This window comes from Haemaphysalis longicornis, unplaced genomic scaffold (genome assembly GCF_048455015.1).
Source record: "Haemaphysalis longicornis isolate Haplotype H1 unplaced genomic scaffold, Haemaphysalis longicornis Haplotype H1 scaffold_9, whole genome shotgun sequence".
NCBI classification, from domain to species: Eukaryota; Metazoa; Arthropoda; class Arachnida; order Ixodida; family Ixodidae; genus Haemaphysalis; species Haemaphysalis longicornis.
Window position 1 is genome coordinate 155,297,908 of NW_027526460.1, and position 21,723 is coordinate 155,319,630.

At 47.5% G+C, this 21,723-nt stretch overlaps 1 protein-coding gene across 1 annotated transcript; it reads right to left on the bottom strand.

Annotated features, from left to right (window-relative positions):
• Nucleotides 1–7,562: 7,562 nt before the first annotated feature.
• On the bottom strand, nt 7,563–13,291 carry LOC144152457 (uncharacterized). Its single transcript, XM_077683721.1, has 5 exons — nt 13,099–13,291; nt 11,312–11,451; nt 10,370–10,498; nt 9,340–9,524; nt 7,563–8,334 (listed from the first exon to the last, which is right to left on the bottom strand). Exons 1-5 carry the CDS (start codon nt 13,289–13,291, stop codon nt 7,563–7,565), a joined length of 1,419 nt encoding a protein of 472 aa, XP_077539847.1.
• Between the last annotated feature and the right edge of the window lie 8,432 nt (nt 13,292–21,723).

Consider the following 21,723-nt stretch of genomic DNA (forward strand, 5'->3'; position numbering starts at 1 on the left):
AGAGCACAATAAAGCACACAAAAAAGCACTCCCGCCTGCTGCTGCCTGGTGCCCACTGCATTAGAAAAGAAATAAAGCAGGCAGTAACGCGAAGTGTGTCGTGAGTTCCCATTCGCTTGTGACCTGATCCTCAGCTCGGGAATATAAAAATTAAAGCAGGTCGACTCAATGTGAAAACGGTCTAGTTCAGGGTATTTATTCGCCAAAGGGGATGTGGCGCCCTCTCATGACTAGTTTCAGTATCATCCTCGCGTTGATACTGATAGTAATGAACAGCCCTTAGTCCCTGAACAGTGGTATAAAGAGATGTTTCTTCATTAATCAGGTGGATAGACTGTTTACAGAGAGCAGTAAGGCTCGCCTTATCCAGATGGCGCCAGCGCCTCCCCGCCACTCCTGGCCTTTTCCTGTTTCTGTTTCGTCGTATACTCCCATTGTTCGCTCGAAGTGCGTCGTTAGCAAAATGGGTTAGGCAGAAAGAAAAGTCATAATTTGGTATTGTGGATGCAGTCGGAGATCATGTTGGCTGTCGCGAAGAGAAACAGAACGTTCGCGGTAGCGCTCCAAAGTACAGAAGCCTGTGAATTCTACGGCGCGGCACCGCCAAGTCTGATTCCGTCATTCGCTCCCAACAGTTCAGGTCTCCTTCATAGGCCCAATGTATTGCGCTGACTACGACAGACAGGTCAGACGAAGAGTGGAAAGGCAGAGAAAAAATACCTCCGAAGATGTGCATTCTCAAATATATTTGTTATTTTATCACTCTACGACGCTGTATTTTGCAGACTAGACATTCTCGATAGAAACCCGTGTCATCTCCACCAATATATAACATATAAAACCGTTTACATATAAAACCTTGGGATGGGCGAAGCATGCAGTGTATAGGGTCATGATGCGGTTTAGATGATGCGGTTTTGATGGATGATGTGGTTTCCAAGTTCTGATGAAGTGTGTAATGCGGTTTCGATGCTGAGCGCTCAGCTCCTCAGGCCTTGGTGCCTTGGCGTTTTCGCCCACAGAGATAAAATCGTGGGGGGTAGAGGTATGCACCTTTGCTATAAACGTCTCGTGGCTTTAAAGCACAAAGCGTCCTAACCCGAGGCGTTGGAAAACGACGAGGTGTCGGAGAAGAAGTGTTCCGGTGTTTTAGTACCGTGATCACATGAGACGATGGTGACAGGAGACGCCGACAGCCCGAGCCGCTAAGGTCCTTCACCCCCCTAAACCTTATCGATTATAATTGTGGCACGGAACGTGTGCTCTGTTGGCGCCCTCAGCGAGCATCACGTACGTGGCGAAGGGCATTCTGGAAGACACCAGTATCTGAAATCTTGAGCGATACATTTCGCTGCGAAAGTCGTTGAAGTAGATTATTCCAACGCCACATTTTTAGCGCAGTCCGATGCAGATCCACAACTGAGGATGCCCAAAACAAACATTCGCCACTTCAATACTATGTAATTATATCCTATGTATCGATTCAATCCCCGGAATACATGGTTAGAAATAAAACATGCCGCAAATCTGACAAACATTAATGCACCAATGCATGTGAAAAAAAAACAGTAAGGATCTGTACAAAACTTTTTGTCTCACAAATGCTACCAAACCATTTGTTATTATAAATTGCTACAGTCGAACACGGATATATCGAACTCCAAAGGGGTCGCGAAATAGTTCGATATGTGAAAAATTCGATATAAAAAATAATGGCTCTGAGACCTCACCTGTGGCGGACGACCACTTACCGATCGGCGCATTCAAGAATGACAACTAATTCTGCACTAACGACGCAACAGGATGCTTTATTTGCGTGAAAAGAAATCGCTCATCTTGGCCTGCTTCTTCGTCCTGTACATGGAATTAAAGACGCTGTCTCGAGGCTATCCAGGTGTGACAGCCCATTTCCTCCCATGTCGCCGCAACTACGTAGAATCAAGCTGAACGCAGCCGCCAGTTCACCGGCGGAGTACGATCGTGTAGCCGTATCCTCGTCCGGACGATCTTCGCCACTCGAGCTATCAGCCTGGGTTCCTGCAACCGCAGCTACGATATCCTCGTCACCGACGCTCGCAACAGCCTAACATTGCTGTCAGCGTTCACGAAGTCGCCGGCAGACAGTCCGGCTGGAACAGCAGCCGGGAAAAGGGACGACAGCTCGCGAAACGTGTCGACCATGCCCTATTCGTCGTCGTCGCCGTCTTCGCAAGCTTCCGAATGTTCGGCCGTCACGAAGCCTGCCTTCCGGAAGCAGTTGCCCACGCTCTGCTTTACGCTGTTCCAGGCACCCGTCATCATGTGTATGGCCCCCAACTGGTAACTTTGCGCTCGGTGCCCATGCGGAGGTTCATCAAAAGCATATCGAGGAGTCACCTCCTGTACCCAACCTTGAACGACGCTCGAGAGGCTGCAGCCTGGCTGTTGTGTTCGGAGGCAGAAACTTGAGCTCGATGTTGTCGAGCTCGCAGGTGGTTTGGTTGACCGAGCAGTTATCCATGAGAAGGCAAGCGTGACGCTCCGACGCCCCGGCTTCTGTTCCTGTTGGGTTTCGGCGAAGGCGCTAAGCGACCGCGGAAATCGGGGGTGCAGCGGCCGCCGAAGAGCACCTTCCAGCTCGTGCGGTGTTCGATATACCCAATGTCGGGAAAAATACCGTTCGATAAAAGCGTACGAATTCCTATACTTTTCCACAGAATTTTAAAAGGGATAATTCATGAGTTCGATATAGACAATAATTCGATATACCCGTGTTCGATATATCCGTGTTCGACTGTATTATATTGCTATTATAAAATACCAATATAACCAATTGCTATTATAAAAATACCAAAATACTCACATCCATAGCCTTACATGCCACGTCGGGAAATATTTGTATGTGTGAACAAAACTTTAAATCCCGATCTTAGCGTTTACAAACTTTACTGTATACGCGCTAAGTACAATTTCGCGATTTGCGCGCGAACGCTGCCAACGTTACCAGCCGCGCATACGCGATTTTTTCGTGCACCCTACGCGCCTACGTCAGTTTTGAACGTGTGTGTTTTCATACCCGCAAGTTAGCAGATACCAAACAGACAACAGCTGATAATGCGGAACAGGTAAAGAAACCAGGCAGCGTCAGCTGTAAGTCAGCTGACAACAATTACACTGAGCACTGCACCTTTTTCATCGACGTCGATACATGAAGAAGCCGCAAAGACGTACTATACAACCTCCACATCCATGCGGGATTAGTTTGTTTTGCAGCCCTTCTATTTATAATGTAGTGCGTCCACAGTCAACCATTTTAGCGTAGACCGGAAACGTTAGCTTTTTATGTTTGTTTTTATTATGTTACTTTTATTATGTTACTCTAGCATAGTACATCAAAATAGGAAAAAAAACGAAAGCCATTGGACAGCTTTATTTGGACAAAACGTGTGAACAGGAAACGACGCGACAAACGCCAATCAAAACAGCGTTCAAATAACATTTATGCGTAGTTTATAGTAACTAAGAAATCTGGGCCCGTTGCCACACTCTACCGATCTGGAAAACAATCCTCCATTCATTGCAACACTCCATAAAAATTGTCAGATTCGCCCACCAAGCCGCGCCGGCGCCCGGGGATGCGCACGGGCGCCATCGATGGCTCAGGCGGGAAACGCCGTATAAAAGGCCAGCCATGCCGAATGACGTCACGGCGGCCAACCTGGCCGCTCCCGGGACGACAGTCTGGAAATGGACTATAGGATTTATTATGTCGTATTGTTTTATCTTATGTGACTGCATGCGTATTTGTGGCCTAGCAATGGCAGCTTCCGTAGCAACAGCGCAGCGCAAATATCACCCCCATCACTTCGCATACAAAGCACGCTGCCCGTGTTGCTTCGTAACGCTTGGGACCTCGGTTCGCGTGAGCCTCATTTCACAGACGATCGCCCCTACCGCCCCTACACCCCCTCCATGGAGGAAGAAAATTCTTTCCTCCATGACCCCCTCTTGCTCCTGTCACGTGATCGCGGAGGTTGTGACGTCGATAAAAGGACACGTGACAGTTTGTCAGGTGACTAACCGTCCAGAGCAAGCGAGCGATGAGAAAAAGAGAGTGATTTTTCTTTTTTTCTTTTTTTCTGTCACGTGATCGCAGAGGTCGTGACGTCAAGATTAAAAGTCACGTGACCAAAATTGTTTCGCCATTTTTTTGTTTTCGTTTTTTTTTTTTGTTTATGCGCGTTTTCTCTACGTGGGCGTCGGCGGGTCGGCGTTTGAGGCCCCATTGTCCGCGTGTTACGTTGTCAAGGCCGGTTATTTAAACCAAGTGCAGCGTCAATCTGGAAACGCTCGAATTCTCGTTGTGTGCTGTGCTGGGAGCTCACGGGTGAAGCCGGCGTGCTGAGCCCTCGTTGGCGAAACGGTGACCTCGACGACACCGATCCGTCTCGTGAAGAATCGAGGACGAAGTTTGCCACCACTAGTTCTGCACTACCTATCCTACAAGTCACGTTGCCATCAGTAATGACATGCAACAATGTGCCAGAGATCACCACACGAACAAACGCCGTGCTGTGATGTGGCGACGTGAGGTTCGATTGTGTGCATCGGAGCGTAGAGCTCGACGTCTTACCACACTCGGCTTTTGCGGTAAATGTGCAATTGAGATGTGGTCGAGTGGAGGGTGTGTTGTGTCATATGTACCGATTAATTTGTGCTGTCGCCCTTCATGTCAGCGCACTCGGCGGTGAAGTGCGATGCTTGCATGGCAGCGATTGTTGCAGGCAGCCGCTGCAAGCAACGCGCGGTTGCGCTGGCAGTTACGATCGCTTTGGCGTTCGGTTATGTTTCGCTCAACGGAGCTGGTACTCGCGTAACATGCTGCGCGTTGCGGGGACGAAAGATGGCACCGGAGGTGGTGAAAGGGTACGGAGACCATGTTGACAGCGGGACGCTTGTTGACTTCATCCCTCTCCCGTGCACTTATTCTATTCCAGCATAAAGGCTAGACTTCTGCCAATTACTAGGACGTCATAACCTAGCTTTATGACCGAGAAAAAGTAGGTTCTGTAGCTAGTAACAGCTTCGAATTTCAGATTTACAAAAATATAGTAATTACACTGGACTAAATGGCCACTTTACAAGTGACCTTTTAGAGCTGCTATAATTCAGGCATGTTATCTGAACAACCTCCGCTTAAACTCTTTTGCGCTTACCCCCGCCTTTTGATATATATCCTCCTCTGGGGATTGAAGTGTCCATGTGCATTCTGCTCTTTGTTCTCCAAATTTATTTCAAGCCGCACTAAAACAAAGTTAATGTAATGACTTGCATAGTTTCGCAGTGTTAGTAAGAGTATTCCTAGTTCGCAACCAATTTTACATATTAATTGTGAAACCGCCATACTTCTACTGCACTAACGTTAGTCGCAACCGTTACCGAAGCCTGAAAGGAACTTTATATTTTTTTGCGTGTCAGCAACAACTGCTGTAAAGAAATTTTGTACCAAACATTATGCTTGCATTATGGCGCATGCAGTTGTGATGTTTAATTGCTGCTGCTGTACATCACAACTTTACATTAATCAGGCAGAGTTAGAATGACAGCAAGCATTTCCCACATGCTTTGGAGAAACTGCTTTTAAAACAAAATTTATAAAATATAAAATCAGCACATGTGCAAAAAGGCCATTAACTGCGAAAGTAAAATTAGAATTCAATAAGTACACTTCAAACACGAGAAAAACCAAAGAATATTTTACTACAAAAAGTGCAATATCTTGCAGGTAGGTAGTTTATTGGTGATGTGACTGACTGCTTGTTTGTACCTGTAATTCTGCCTTAACAGTGTGAAGCATTCAAATGGTAATGACTGTCTAAGCTGTAGCTTTAAGCCACTTAACTGCACTCAGCAATGCTACAGATCTGTGAGACAGGATAGTTGAGCAGACACCAATTTATTTGAGAGCAGGCCTCAGGTACATGTGGGTGTACAAACATATTCAAAGTTAAATAACACCGAAAGACAGACTAATATATACACAGGTAAACAATCCTATGTGGAGTAATAAAATAAAAATCAAAGAACACAAGACCACTTGCACTTCGCTGTACAGATACTAGGACACTGCACCTCTGTGAAATTAAAACTCGCGGGCATTGCACAAAGCCTCCACAAAAGTTGTTCCATGGTCAGTTAGAAAAACAGTAAAGAGAAGAGTTGGTTCTCAAAATACAAAAGGCACGAATTCAGGTAAATTCCAATACATTAGAATGTATAGCTTACATGTATGCCACACGTGGAGGCAACACCACTCTGATAAACTTGAACAAAGCATGGACATTACACAAATATCTATTATTTGAGGACTGCTAAGCATATACTACAGACCAGTACTTTGTTGAGAAATTTATTTCTCTCAAGTGACCCTTTTAAGCAGTTGAAAAACTAGCATGTGGCATAGATACAGTAACGACGCCAAAACAACATACATATCAGTTGATGACACAGCCCGCCGATGGAACCTTTTTGAACTCAAGTGAGCACGAACATATCATGCAAGCCTCTCTTCACTGTCCTTAGAACAGGGAGTTTAGTTCAGCAAAAAACACACTCCCGGGATATCTGTGTCAAAATTTCAGTGTCAATGTAACATTAAAGAAGCCATGAAGACAAAATGCAAGTTTGGTTTATTTGAAAAAGTGCCTCATTACAATAACCCTGATATCACTTTAGGCGCAAGCTTCACTCAAATAAGCTATTAATAAGCAAAACAGAAAAGGCATGCAACACCCTAGCTACTTTTTCGCACTGTATGATGCATTATGAGCAGCTTGTTGCGATTGGCTGATGCCGACAAAGTGCAACACAAATTCAACAGGGGTCGTAAGCTTGTAAAATGAGATATTTGCATCTAAGTTTGGTACATATTCCTTTTATAGCGGTAAGAATGATAAAATAAACAATGAAAGCTACAAACATAAACTTAAAAGCACCAGTGCTAACGGTACGCACAATGCTGGCCGAAGCTGCGGAGCCGTCGAGCACAATGGGCTTGTCTGACACGACACTGTTAACTGGCATAAGCTACATCGCCGCTTACGTAACTCTGTCGAGCATAACCAGTGTTTCACGAAACGATTACTATGAACTGTACAAAAATAAGCCAGGTACACATCCGGTCAAAAACAAAGCGAGTGTGGACAGCTGTCTTTGCGCGGTATCATTGTGCCACATAGGAACGTGGACGGTAAATAAAGCCAACAAATGACACGTCTCGCCGTTTGCAGCAAGCTTAGTCAACTCACACTTTTGTTTTAGGAACCTACCGTAAATATGTATCGCTGATGTCGCAAAACACGCAATGCACCGGGAGAAAATTTAGACTTAAATTGTTTAATTTCTCAGTGAATAAGGCATTGTTTGCTGCCTGACAAGTGCTGGAGGCACTGTAAAACACCAAATCTTTCACAACTTGTATTTTACTTTCATGGCCTTTTGAGTGCAAAGCATTTTGTGGACAACTTGGAAAGAGTTCATACACCACTCGCAAGTCAGCTAACCTACAGTAAAAGGATAGTGCACTATAGGCGTTTCCGCTTTGGAAGGGGTTTCAAAGATGAGCATCCTTTCGTTGGTGAGCCTCGAATTTGAAGACCTGAACTGTGTGGCACACATTCAGCTAACCTACGAAACGCTGATTCAACCATTTTCTTGGTGTCCAACAGTGCATCAACGTCATGACAGTAATGAAGAAGGGAGCTGCACTTTTCCCATTCTTCAGCTATGGCTTTTCGCAGCACTGATGCTGCCGGATTTCCTAGAGCTTCTCTCTCGGAATGCAGAGCCTGCTGAGGGGCCTCAGAAACAGGCAGCTCTGCGAGATCAAGAACATCAGAGGATGTATCTGATGGTGGACAGCTGCCCAAAGTAATTTCGGGCCGATTACGGTAACTATCTGGGAGAGATGCAAACGACCACCCACTAATGTGCTTGAAAACAGCACAGAAGTGCTTGCATGGGTATTTGTGCTTGGCAAAGTCAGGGCAAGTGCATAGAGGCTTGCAGAACTCAACTGTGTGCGCTTCATCGTCGTCTCTTTCCGACTGAACAGCAAACGCACCTTCAGTAGGCAGTTCCCTAATGTCAGAGCGTGTATACTCCTGTGCATTTACAAGCCGCCTGAGCATGTGCCTAATAAAGCTGTGGGGCCGGTTGTGAAGAAATGCGGGGACAGCGTCGTTGTACTGTCTGTACAGTGATGACTGCCTCATTGTCGACTCGTTGTCAGGAAGGTAGCCACAAACAACTGCTGCGATCAGAGACGTCAGTGACCGCTTTCCACTCGCACTTTTGACATAGTGGGCCTTGAGCACCCTGTTTTGGGCTTCAATGCCGTTATTTGTCGTTAGAACAACGTCGAATTCAAGTCTATGAAACATTACCCACAGCTCCTTCACACCTAGCCACACCGTTTGAAAGTAGCTGCGAAATTTTTCGTTGTTCCAGTACTCTGAGCTAACAAGGTCTTTAAGTGCCTTCTCAAACTCGCCCTCATTTAAAGCACTGCCCAGGCGTTTCATTAGCTGCAGGGCATGCTCTGGATGAGAAATGTTATTTTCTTTTCTTCGGAGCCACCTTTGCCATGCCTGTATTCTGTGAAAATCACAGATCGTTACCCTGCTGTTCACAAACACCTGCCGGATGGCACTGATTTCTGCATTGCTGTAGTCCACCATCCAGTACTGTGGGGAAAAGTTGTTGCCCCACTGTTTGAAAATGTTCAGGGCTTCAGCAATGCAGAAAGATGTTTCAAACTGCACTATAAAAGTGCCAGCAGCTGCGTACCCTGATGGCGTCTTGACAACCAGAAGAAACAAAGGCAACGCATAATCACTCGTTTTGTGCGTTGCATCTAAACGTACAACTGCACTGCCGTACTTTAAGAGCATGGTGTTCATAAACTTGGACTGAAAACAGAAAAGCAGTGTTTCCTCACACTCACTGGCGACAACTTCTTCCACATTCTCCGATTCAGTACTGGTTACGCAGCTGCGTGCCCTGTATGGGCGGTAGAGGACAAAGCTGTCTGGTTGCTCGCTGCTGATTTTTTTAACTAAGTCGCCAGCATTCTCTTGGTCTGTCGTGCTGAAGCGGTCTTTCCTCAGGACTGCCTGAATGTGGTTGCTCACATCTCTGTTTGTAGGGTAGAATGCCCTGCTACTGGTATCAGGCTTTTCTTTTCCTGAGAAAAGCACATCACGCACATAGTAAAGAAGGCACTTTTTCACATCTGGCACAGATGTAATTCCTTCCCTCACAAGCATTTCAGTCCTCTCCGCAATGTCCTTCTTTACACCCTGGCTGAAGGCTTCAATTTCATCGAAACCATGATTGCAATGAGAGTCCAAGTCAGAAACTGCAACGTATACCCTGCATTCAGTGCTTACTGCCTGCTTTGCTTGCAGTGCCTCGTTCAGCTGTCTGGCCTTGTCCGACTTGAGCCTCTCTTCCTTATTTCGGCCACATGGCTGTGGTATGTCCGCCTGAAAATTAGGCATTACGGATTATAACGTATACATCAATAACAATGGCTTTCATCTCATGGGCACTGGGCTATGAATGCAAAAAAGATTACATAATGTGCTAGCACTATTCAGTCAGTAGAAGTTAAGTTTCTCAGATTACTATAGAAGCCTGCAGCAAAATGTTTTTTTTCAGAGAACTTGTAAGAGCCATTTACATTATTGCAGAGGTAAAGGTAGCCGTGCTGACCAACAAAACGAATAAGTGAAATCAACATATCATTCAAATAGAAGGTGTAAACTAGACTGCAATACCAGTAAAAAAATGGTGTTTGAAACAGTTATGACGACATGCTATGAAACACAGTTATGTATGAAATGGGTATAATACATGTTATCTGGAACAAGTTGCAAGTGATGAAATGTAATGCAACAGATGCTGAGTAATTTTAGCTCTTGTGCAGCTGGATCCAATTAGGAGAATTACATCATAAAGAAACTTTGATAACTAGCATCTTAAGGAAGCTATAAAATTCATTGAGCAAGGAACAAATGATTGCACTATGCACAATTATTTGGAAGTGAACATTTTAGGCGCCTCATAATTTAGAAAAAACTTTTACATTTACTTACTTGTAGGCTGTGTATGTGCAGCTCTTAACCAAGCTTTTACATCTCATTCTGAGAGATTAGTTATATAAAAATGCTTGCATCTAACTTTCCTTGTTCAGATCCAAACAATTGGCAGGTAACCGTTACAAGTCGAACTTATGAAAGCAAACATTGAAAGAGAAAAAAGATAGTTGTGTGTGAAAGATCGAAACACCTCGGCTGAAATTTTTACACCAACAATTGCGCACAATTACCTTGAAGTCGGGATAAAGTTCTACATGCTTGAAATGTAGGGTTGCTGTGCACCCTTTTTTCTTTGTCCCTTGGAGCAGGATTCTCTTCTTCTGGAAGACTTCTTTAGGCCAGTCTGTAGCTGTTGAGCCCTGTAAATTCAAGAGAGAGATATATTTTTATTCGTGATGCACTAATGTGGCAAAGAACCAGTACCCAAATATGTTCAGTGTGGCATCCTGTGACCTAGTGCACAAAAAAAAGGGAGCAAAAGGCTTCAATGCTCCCAAAGATTTTTTTTTGTTACTTTTTCGTTAGCACAACTTGGACACGTAAGCACTCTCTACGATTTATTGAATGTGAAAGCATTAGTGCTCAATTGCTTCCCAATAAATATGCCAGTATTGTGAGCACTGCCATTGTGTGGTGGATCACTGGTGACCTGTGCACCAGTGGGTAAGCTTGGTGAAATCACATACTCTCATTCATATCGTCCTTTTTTCTTTTGCGTTTGCGCCAACTGCTGCTACACTAGCCCAATGCAAAGAACCGAAATGTCCAAACCAATGCGACTGCTCTCCCTCTTCCCTGTTGAAACCACTCTGACTTTTAAAAGCAGCCTGCTAACCTTGTTCATGCGGCAACAAGCGACAAGAGAACCGATTTTGTACATGGTTTTGCCGTTTTGCTGCCTCGGTAAACCAAGCTTATACACAAAAGGGTGAATGTGGGAACAACGCTGGAGTAGCAAAGCATTTATGCCAAGTTGAACATGAAAGCCTTAGAGTGGTGGCGAGCTGGTAGGCAGTCGTGGGTATGGCTTGTTGTGACTACTTGTTACTCGAAAAGTCATGCCACTGAGTTCACTTGTTTTGTTTCACCATGTATGAATTAGGCTTTGAGTGGAACCGGCACAAATGAGGGTGCAGGAAATTTTCACATTCATTAGTATGTAATATACATGCCTTGTCCTTTTGCTGCTCAGTTTTCTTGTAGTATTCCACTCCGAAGATGCATACTTTAGCAGTTTGCTTGACCACACGGAATGGTATGTTGTCAACTGATATTCGACGGCCACAGTGGATCATAGAGAAAACCACGTTGCCTGAAAAGAAAGAGCAAAATAGTTTTTAAAAGCCTCATTTTTTGTTTATAAGAAAACAACCTCTCACTTTGAAGTAATGAGCGAGTACTTCGATAAGGCTAATAAATTATATTTTAAGCTCTCTAAAAGTAAAAAAGCTATCTAAAAGTAAGTGCCGATAGTCATATAATGTGGTCTCTAAAAGGGGACACGTTAACGTTGAAAATTGTGCATGGTATTAGCCAAACAGTTTGCTCATTCTTACCCTTCAAACAGTCTTACCATAGATTATTTATGAAAAGTTTATGAAAGACCCTTCATTTAAGCGTAGCTAGTGTCTATGGAGTTTTGACGGGACCCATAATGAAAATTAAATTGTTACATCTGAGGGAACTTTAACCCAATATTTTGAGTTACGTCTGCAGACGTAACCTGAAAATGAAATTGCAGTTGTGTCCGACATGTTCCACTGTAAAAATTTTAGAGCCACGGCAAGGAACCAGAAACGGAAATTAAAGTGACGTTGATGTGGTCAAGTGAAAACAAAAAAGTTAACGGCTGACGGAGCCAAAGTAAAGTTACGTGCTATGCTACAATTAAAAAAATGCGTATGTTGCTGCTTTACGTCTGTGCATCATCAACAAATTATTGTTGAAACCTGACCCTTCTGTGGGTTTCACGTCAGTTGGCAATTAAAGAAAAAGTTTCTGCAGTATGTGCGTTCTAATTTTATATACATACATACATATATATGTAATTTTTTAAATCGAAGTTTGGAACATTTGTTTATATGAATGCACATGTACTTCTTGCTATATTGAACACACAAAAGAAAACCATAGTTCTTTTGGCGGGCAGCTCTTGCCGAGATTGATTGATTGATTGTGCAGTTTAACCAAGGGTTTAACGTGCTGAAGTTACAGCTGGACTATGAGGCGTGGATTAGTGGAGGGCTCGGGATTATTTTTGACCAGCTGTGGATGTTTAGTTAGTTTTGATTACAAAGGGCGTCGACTCTACTAATTTAGAACGTCAATTTAATTTCAGTTTCAGGTTCCGCTGGTCGTGGATGCATTCACTGTGAATTACGCGTCTGATACACGCACAGCCGCCGATTTTTTAATAATGTCGCCCGAGCATCGACTGGCGGGTCGATCAGCGCTTTATCAGGGTAGAAGGCTGCGAAATGAGCGAGAATATAGATGCAGTTCGCATGCGCTTAACGGACCTGCAAGTGCAGTTGTCTGCTAGGGTGTCCGTACGTTCCCGCAAGTGCGGCACAACCCCTTCCCGCTTGTGTATACAGCCGCCTATCTGTATTGGCGTGAACAATTAACGTGCACGATAAATCGCTGTCAGCACCCGGCAATGAAGACAGCCGCTTGATTATCAGCGGGAAGGGGTTGTGTCGTGATTGTGCGAACAGCCTAGCAGCTACGACATGCAGTTGCACTGGCGGGAGCGGTCTGCGGATGCGAACTGTGATCGTTCAGCCGCTTACGTATACCTTGGCGCTGATCGAACCACTCGCCGGATTTACGTAACCCAAAATATTCAATGGTAAAAGCTCCGTCGCGTGAAACTCTACTTTGCAATTTGGGTTTCGTCGGACGTACTTTAAACTGCGGCAAGTACTAGGCCAGAGGCAAGTCCATGAATTATGCTTACCTTTGCGCGAGCAATTGCTGGCATCTTTTGACGTTCGCACGGAGTACTTAACGTTCACAGCAGAAAAGGACCTTTCAAAATGCTGAACCTCATCATTTGACTTCAAGTAGCCATGCCAGTAGCCGTCTTCTTGGTGCAGCCCTTGCAAGTACTTCTCCAAAACAATTTTCTGCCGATCAGCAGAGTCGCTCATCGTTGCATGTCGTCGAAGACCAGCGTGCAAATGCGAGTTCTTGCGGTGGACTGAACGTGCGCGTTCTGCGCTCCGGTATACGGAAGGACTCAACAGGACTACACAAGAGCAAAAACATTTTTGTGTTGACTTTATTTTGAGGGATTCCTTTCCAGAATTAAAGTAAACAATCACCACATGTGAAAGCTCCATGCGCGTGCGTTGTGCCGAGCGCTTTTAGCTAGGAACAGGACGGGAGAAACATAACCAACACCACATGTGAGCCTCGAAGGAGCATGGAGAGCCAGATGCAGGAACAGGTAAGGTTAATAACTATCACATATGGGCGTCACCTTCCCGGCGCGCAAGGCCAGCCGCGCGCTCGGAACGATCGACCGCAACGCACGAACGCGACGCCCGAAACCACGAAACGACAAAAACAAGAAAAAAAAAAGAGAAAAAACTCTCTCTCTTTTTCTCATTCGCTCGCTCGCTCTGGACGGTTAGTCACCTGACAAACTGTCACGTGACCTTTTGTCGACGTCACGACCTCCGCGAGCCATGCCGAATGACGTCACGGCGGCCAACCTGGCCGCTCCCGGGACGACAGTCTGGAAATGGACTATAGGATTTATTATGTCGTATTGTTTTATCTTATGTGACTGCATGCGTATTTGTGGCCTAGCAATGGCAGCTTCCGTAGCAACAGCGCAGCGCAAATATCACCCCCATCACTTCGCATACAAAGCACGCTGCCCGTGTTGCTTCGTAACGATTGGGACCTCGGTTCAACCCCAACCAGGGTATGCGGTGGTCTTTTCGAAAGCCCTGTTTAGGCGCGTGACGCCGCCTGACGGCGGCGTCACGGCGGCGTCACCGTTTGTGCGGGAATGAGAAATCTTTTTTCACAGTCTGCTCTGGAGTTCGGCTTCAGCGGGGGGCCGTGTCGCAGAAGGGAAATTAGTACATCTACTGCAAGTAGCCTCAGAGAGACCGGTGTGGGTGTTTTAGGCTATATTCACCGTAGGCAGAGGACTGTGCAACAAAATTAACCGAAAGAAACAGTTCCGTGCATTTAACTCACAATTAAATGTTTCAGAATCCTGCGAACCTCTTTTTGCATCGTACTGTCCGTGAGCGCTTTATTCTGGACGATGGTGTACAGGGTGTCCCTGCCATCATGCACCAAGATTTTTAAAAAGAGTAATGGCGTTACTCCTAGAAAACCTAGTCCGTAAGGTTTGCAGTACTGTGGAGAAACGGATAATAATTGTTTCGTTAATATGAGTTATTTATTAATTGTAATTAATGGTCTAAATCGAAAACTACTGTCCTAAACATTAAAGTGTCAATGAGGTGCTTGTAGGCGCCGACGAGGGGCATCTAACTGAGGCATTTTCAGCAACGAACTAATTGCGTACTCATTTATTCTGACTGATCAAAAAACCCCGCGAAATACGAAAAATCCCACGTGGCGGCGCTCCTGCGCGCATCGTAAAGCAATGACCTCAAACAGGCTGCCTCTCAGTTAGCCAGAATGAAATAAACAAAACTAAGAAAGAAGAAATGCGACCGAGTTTGTGTCTTATCTCTGCACGATCTCTGCCACACGCGTCCCGCAAAACTTGCTGCTGCTGCTCCTTTATGCGTGCCATTATCAAGGTGATGCGCTGTCGCTTGGGGCGGGTGACAGGCAAAGCAGTTGCTTTCAATCAACTTATTTGGGGGCGCTGCTTTACGATGCGCACGGGTGCGCTGTCACGTTGTATTTTAGGGGCGAAGCTCCTAAAGCCATGGGTCTGTCCATCCCTTGTGTCTCGTGGTACGTGACCGCCGCATGCTTTCGGAGATGTCGCAAAGTGGGCCGCGTTGCACGCGCAAGAACCGGCTGCAACCGGCAGCGCAAACTCGGCACCGGGAGCGCGAGCTTGTCTGTGTTCGCCAACGGAGGCGCGAGCGCACGTGCACTGCGAGGGGGAGATCACGCAAGAGATCACGCCACGAACGCAGGCAGTCGTTCTCGGAGATCGAACGAGACGCAAGGACCTTTGCTCGTTTCCTCTCGTCTTGTTCGGGCACAAGTTCGCCCTAAATAAAAGTTCTTTCTACAAATACGCACTCAGATGTATCCATAAGAACCCTACCACGATCCGAGGAACGTGTATAGACTTAGTGTTTGCAAACTTCCCATTGCAGCCAGTACAAGAACCTCTCTCGCTTCATTTCACAGATCATAAAGCCGTGGTAATGAAGGGACCTCGCAATCCAGTCATGACAACGACGAAATGAAAAGAACAAACGAAGAAACGAAACAACAAACGAACAAGAACAAAATAAAAGAACAAAATAAAAGTTGATTTGTACTATGTACGCACACAGTCTTACGTCTTTCTTAATGATGTAATGGGCGAACTTTCACGGGAGAGTTACGGTTACCGATTATCTCCCCCTCTCGAGCTTCGCCCCACTTGTCATCATTCATTCCGTGGATATGGCGTGATTTTTGTTCATATTTCACGGGTTTTGATTATCAGTCAGAATAAATGAGTACGCATTTAGTTCGTCGCTTAAAATACCGCAGTTAGATGCCCCTCGTGGGTACCTACAAGTGCCTCATTGACACTTCAGTGATCAGAACAGTGATTCGCGAGGTAGGTTATTATTACAAATAATAATTAACTTTCATTAACAAAAATACTGCCCGCTTCTCCACAGTACCACAAACATTATGCACTAGGTTTTCTTCGAGTAACTCCATCGCTCTTTTTTAAAATCTTGGTGCATGATAGCTGCGACACCCTTTATACTCGCGTGCCGCCGAGAAAGACATGAAGCCGCATAACCAAGCAATTTCTCTTCGCCAGGTTCCCATTGCTTCAGCAGGAGAGCGGTGAGCCAACAAGCTTGGTCTCCCGAAGATAATTGCAGTTTACGGGTGCAATCAGAGGCATTCACGAGGTTGTGCTATCAAACTTCAGTTGATCATTTCTTGAGCTTTTATTCGCCTACATAGAACTCATACTGGCGTCGCACAAGATACGGGAACTAGCCGCAGCCGCCGCAGAAGTTCCCGTTGTCTACGGCATTCTCTGAGAGAGAAACCGTTTCGTTCAAGTATCACGGCGCAGCTCCCCACAATATCCCCCCATTCGAGTATTCTTCGACAAATTCACGCGCCTGCGACCAAACTTTACACGTGCATGGTCTACCTTCAAGTAAAAAAACTTCCTCACGCAAAGCCAATGAAGATAAAGCTTCCAAGTGCTTCAATACACGTACACGGTAAAATTAATTGAGCGGGTCGAACAGGTAATTATGGTACCAGTGTGGCTCAGTAGTCCACGTTAACGGTTGCGTAGCTAAAAAGCGGTTTCATTTTTCCAAGTGCGGTGTAATCAAGGGACAGACAGATAGGGAGACAAAGAGACTGTGACGCGTCTGCTGCCGCAAACGGGCACGCTCCAGGAACGATGACGCTGGGGCTGTGCCACGAGTGGCGAGTGCTGACCACGCGCTTGCGGTGCGGGCTGGGCACGAGCGTGGAATAAAGCGGGGACCCCAGTTTGGGTCCACGGCGCTGTAGCGTGCAGACGTGTGTCTTCGCATCTCTCTGTCGCCGTCGCGACATTGGTGACCCGGACGTTGCAGCGGAGCCACGTACTCAGAATGGACCCTCCCCGCGACGCCAGCGGTCCTGCTGTGTCCTCCGCTGCCTCTTCACCTGGCATCTCCGCCGTCGCTTGCCGTTTGCCCCCCTTCAGCGCTAAGCACCCCGACGTGTGGTTCCTGCAAGCCGAGGCAAGCTTCCGAGTGAGTCACATCACGTCGCAAGAGACCCGCTTCAACCATCTACAACCGTCACTGCCTATTGAGATCGCGGTTGAGGTTCGTGACATCCTTGCCAACCCGCCTACCACGAACCCTTACGACACGTTGAAGGCTGCCATCTTGAGCCGCACGAGCCCTTCGGAACGGCAGCATTTCCAGGGACTGCTTTCTGCAGATGAGTTGGGTGACCGTCGACCTTCGCAGCTCCTTCACGAACTGCAAACCCTGCTCGGCGACGCACCTTCTGCCCCGGACTCCCGTTTGTTGAAGGAACGTTTCCTGCGACGGCTCCCCTCTTCTGTGCAGATGATCCTCGCGACTGCTTCTGACCTTCCCTTATCCGCGTTGGCCGCGCATGCTGACAAGATAATGGAAGTCGCCACGTTGCATCCGCTTTTGTCCACGGTGGCATCCGCTCAATCTTCCGACCATACCACCGTGGCGGCGTCTGCTACTCCTTTGCCCTCACCGCTATCCGATGACCTCGCCGCTCTCCGAGAGCGCATGCAAAACTTAGCCGTACCCCGTCTCCGCAAGTATTTCGCCAGGAAGGCACAACCCGCCAGCCACCTCAACACCCTGATTCATTGTGCTGGTACCATCGCCGCTTCGGTGCAGCGGCGCAACGTTGCACCCGTCCTTGCGGCTGGCCGGGAAACGGGACGAGGGATCGTTAGGGGCGGCGACCGATTCCCAAGCCAGCGACAGTCGCCTCTTCTACATCACAGATGCAACCAGTGGTCAACGTTTCCTAGTTGACACTGGTGCTGAAGTGAGTGTGCTCCCCGCTAATTCCTGTGACCGCACTCAAGCACCACTGTGCCATCTCCAAGCTATTAACAAGTCCAGCCTTCCCGTGTACCGAAAAAAATCCCTGATGGTAAACATCGGCCTACGCCGTGCGTTCCGCTGGATTTTCCTTGTGGCCAACGTGAGTCACGCCATTCCAGGAGCCGATTTCCTTTCGCACTTCGGCCTCCTGGTTGACATGGCCCGAAAAAGAATCCTGGACGCCAAGACCGGCCTTTCTGTCATCGGCAAATCGTCTCCAGTCCATCCGTTCACATTTACGCTTCTTTGCGACCTACCTTCTCCGTACCGGGAATTGCTGAACGAGTTTCCTTCCCTGACTGCCCCTCCAGACTGGACAAAGCCAGTGAAGCATGACGTCGTTCATCAGATCATCACCACCGGTCCACCTACGCACGCCGTGGCGCGTCGACTGGCTCCAGAGAAACATAAAATCGCGGAACAGGAATTTCACCACATGGTTGAAATCGGCATTGCTCGCCCGTCATCGAGCAACTGGTCCTCGTCGTTACACATGGTCCCGAAGAAATCAGGAGACTGGCGACCCTGTGGTGATTACCGCTCCTTGAACGTGGCCACGGTACCCGACAGGTACCCCCTACCTAATATACAGGACTTCACCAATAACCTCAGTGGATGTACCATCTTTTCAAAGCTTGACCTCCAAAAAGCCTACCACCAAATCCCCGTAGCCCCAGATGACGTCAAGAAAACTGCCATCATTACACCGTTTGGCCTCTTCGAATTCACTCGGATGCCTTTCGGGTTACGCAACGCAGCTCAGACTTTTCAGCGCTTCATAGACGTCGTACTCCGTGGTCTACCTTTTGTTTTCGCCTACATAGATGACGTTCTTGTCACCAGTTCATCGCTATCTGAGCCCCTGCACCATCTGCGGATAGTTTTCGAACGCCTAGCAGAGCATGGCCTCATCCTTAATAGCGAAAAGTGTGCGTTTGGGTTGACGTCGTTGGAGTTTCTCGGTCATTTCGTTGACTGCAATGGAATTCGCCCTCTGCCAGACAAAGCGAAGGCCATAATCGACTTTCCCCGACCTGAGTCCTTGCGCCAACTGCGCCGTTTCCTAGGGCTGGTAAATTATTACCGACGGTTCATCCCGGAATGTGCGGCCATTGTTCAACCTCTCGAAACTTTCCTTCAAACTTCCAAGTCTCCCGAGTGCAGTCTTGAATGGTCTGAAGCTGCTGATCGCGCATTCACTACCACCAAGGAGCGCCTGGCCCCTTCTACCCTCCTCGTGCACCCGCGCCACAACGCTCCCACAAGCCTGATGGTAGATGCTTCCCACTGTGCGATTGGAGGTGTACTTCAGCAGCGCATCCGCGGCAGCTGGCACCCGCTCGGCTTCTTTTCGAAGAAGCTTTGTCCCACTGAGCAACGGTACAGCACTTTCGGACGGGAACTCCTGGCGGCATACCTCGCCGTGAAGCATTTCCGCTTTTTCCTCGAAGGCCGCAGCTTCGTGATCTTCACCGATCACAAGCCTCTTACGAACGCCTTCAAGTCATCGAAGACTACATATTCTCCCCAAAAGACGCGACATTTGGCTTATCTTGCAGAGTTTACGACGGACATTCGGCATGTCAAGGGAGTTAACAACATTCCAGCCGACGCCCTTAGCCGTATTTCCGCCATACAGCGCTCCGGTTTCAGTTCTCAGGAGTTGGCCCAAGCCCAAAGCGATGACGAGGAGCTCCGAACTCTACGTTCTTCAAACAGCTCCTCTCTGCAACTCGAGGACATTCTATGCCCTGATTCGGGAATCAACATCGTTTGCGACATTGACCCGGTCTCAGGCCGCAGACGGCCATACCTTCCTGCGTCTCTCAGGCGCATTGCCTTCAACTCTATTCACCGTCTCTCTCATCCTGGAGTTCGTGCCTCACGGCGCTTGATTGCCGAGAGATACGTCTGGCCGGGCATGAATACTGACGTACGCGACTGGGCCCGTTCCTGCCTCGCCTGCCAACAATGCAAGGTCTCTCGGCATACCACATCGCCTCTGGCTACTTTCCCACTACCGGACTCTAGGTTCTCCACAATTCACGTGGACCTTGTTGGCCCACTACCACCATCTAAGGGCTGCCGCTACATCTTGACAGTGATCGACCGTTTTACTCGCTGGCCGGAGGCTTTTCCAATCGACGATATTACGGCTGAGACTGTTGCTTCCACGCTTATGTCGACGTGGATCGCCCGTTTTGGCGTGCCGTCGGAGATTATCACAAACCGTGGCCGCCAATTTGAGTCCACACTCTTTCGCCGCTTGCCATGCCTACTCGGTGTTACTCACCTAAAAACAACGGCCTATCATCCTCAAGCCAACGGCATGGTCGAGAGGTTTCATCGTCAGCTCAAGGCCTCGCTAATGGCTCACGAATCACCTGAGCAGTGGGCAGTTCACCTTCCTCTTGTGCTGCTAGGATTACGCACCGTCATCAAAGATGATCTTGGTTGTGCCGCATCCCAAATGGTCTACGGCACGTCTTTGCGATTACCGGCAGACTTCCTGGTCCCTCCACAGCCTCAAGATAACCCTTCCTCTCCTGGCCCATCCTACGTAAAAGATTTAACCCGGTTTTTCAGCTATATCCGTCCCCAACCGCCACGGCCGTGTTCCACAAAACCCACTTTTATTCACCCAAGTCTTTCTGTCAGCCAATACGTTTTCATCCGTGTCGACAGTGCCCGTCGGCCACTTCAACCGCCCTACACCGGCCCTCATCTCGTCATTTCACGCGGCGAAAAGACGTTTACAGTTCGCGTTAACGGCCGCGACACTGTCGTTTCCATTGATCGCCTCAAGCCCGCTTTCACCGAGGCCGAACCGCCTGCCTTCGACACCACCATCCACCACTCCACCCTGAACACCACCACTCTCCCCTCCGTTCGCAGCCCCACCCGTGAACATCCCAGCGCAAAGACTGTCCGTTTTGCCGACACTCCGTCTGAAGAGGGGGGGGGGGCTATGTGGCGCGTCTGCTGCCGCAAACGGGCACGCTCCAGGAACGATGACGCCGGGGCTGTGCCACGAGGGGCGAGTGCTGACCACGCGCTTGCGGTGCGCGCTGGGCACGAGCGTGGAATAAAGCGGGGACCCCAGTTAGGGTCCACGGCGCTGTAGCGTGCAGACGTGTGTCTTCGCATCTCTCTGTCGCCGTCGCGACAAGACAAACAGAAATGCGAAAATATTGGTGTTGAGGTACCTCAATAAAGACTGTCGCATTTTGATACTTCGGCGAACTCCCCAGTGGGAATCACGGGACGGTGCGTAAGCATCCTTTCCGGGTTTTTCTCTTCCCACATGCACCTCTAGCAGTGTATTCTTTGGAGGTCCTAGGTGCTTTAAATAACAAACGGCCCTTTCATAGTAATATAGCCTTGAACTTTAATATATTCTGCATGATGCCTGTTTATGCCAACGAAGCGCATGGTGTGAGCTTTTACAGACAGCCGGACAGACGGAATGCTTGGGGAAGTCTTCAATCAATCCTCAACAATATTTCACATACTGTATAACCTTAGCACTGGACATTTCATACGGCAAAGTTCAGAAACCCATGTCACTTGGGCTTGTTTTCAGAAAAGAACTACCCTATGAGGTATCCACACTATGAAATCAAAATTAGGTGAAAAGCTCCCTATATTCAAGGATATGTCATTCCGCTATCTTGAGGTTGCAGACGTTGTCCTAAACAACGGTGAGCGATATGCGGCACTTAAAAATTTCTTTTTCATACATAAATCGTTTTTGTACGATTGAATGCATTTTAGCTTGTGTACTTTGTGCCCTC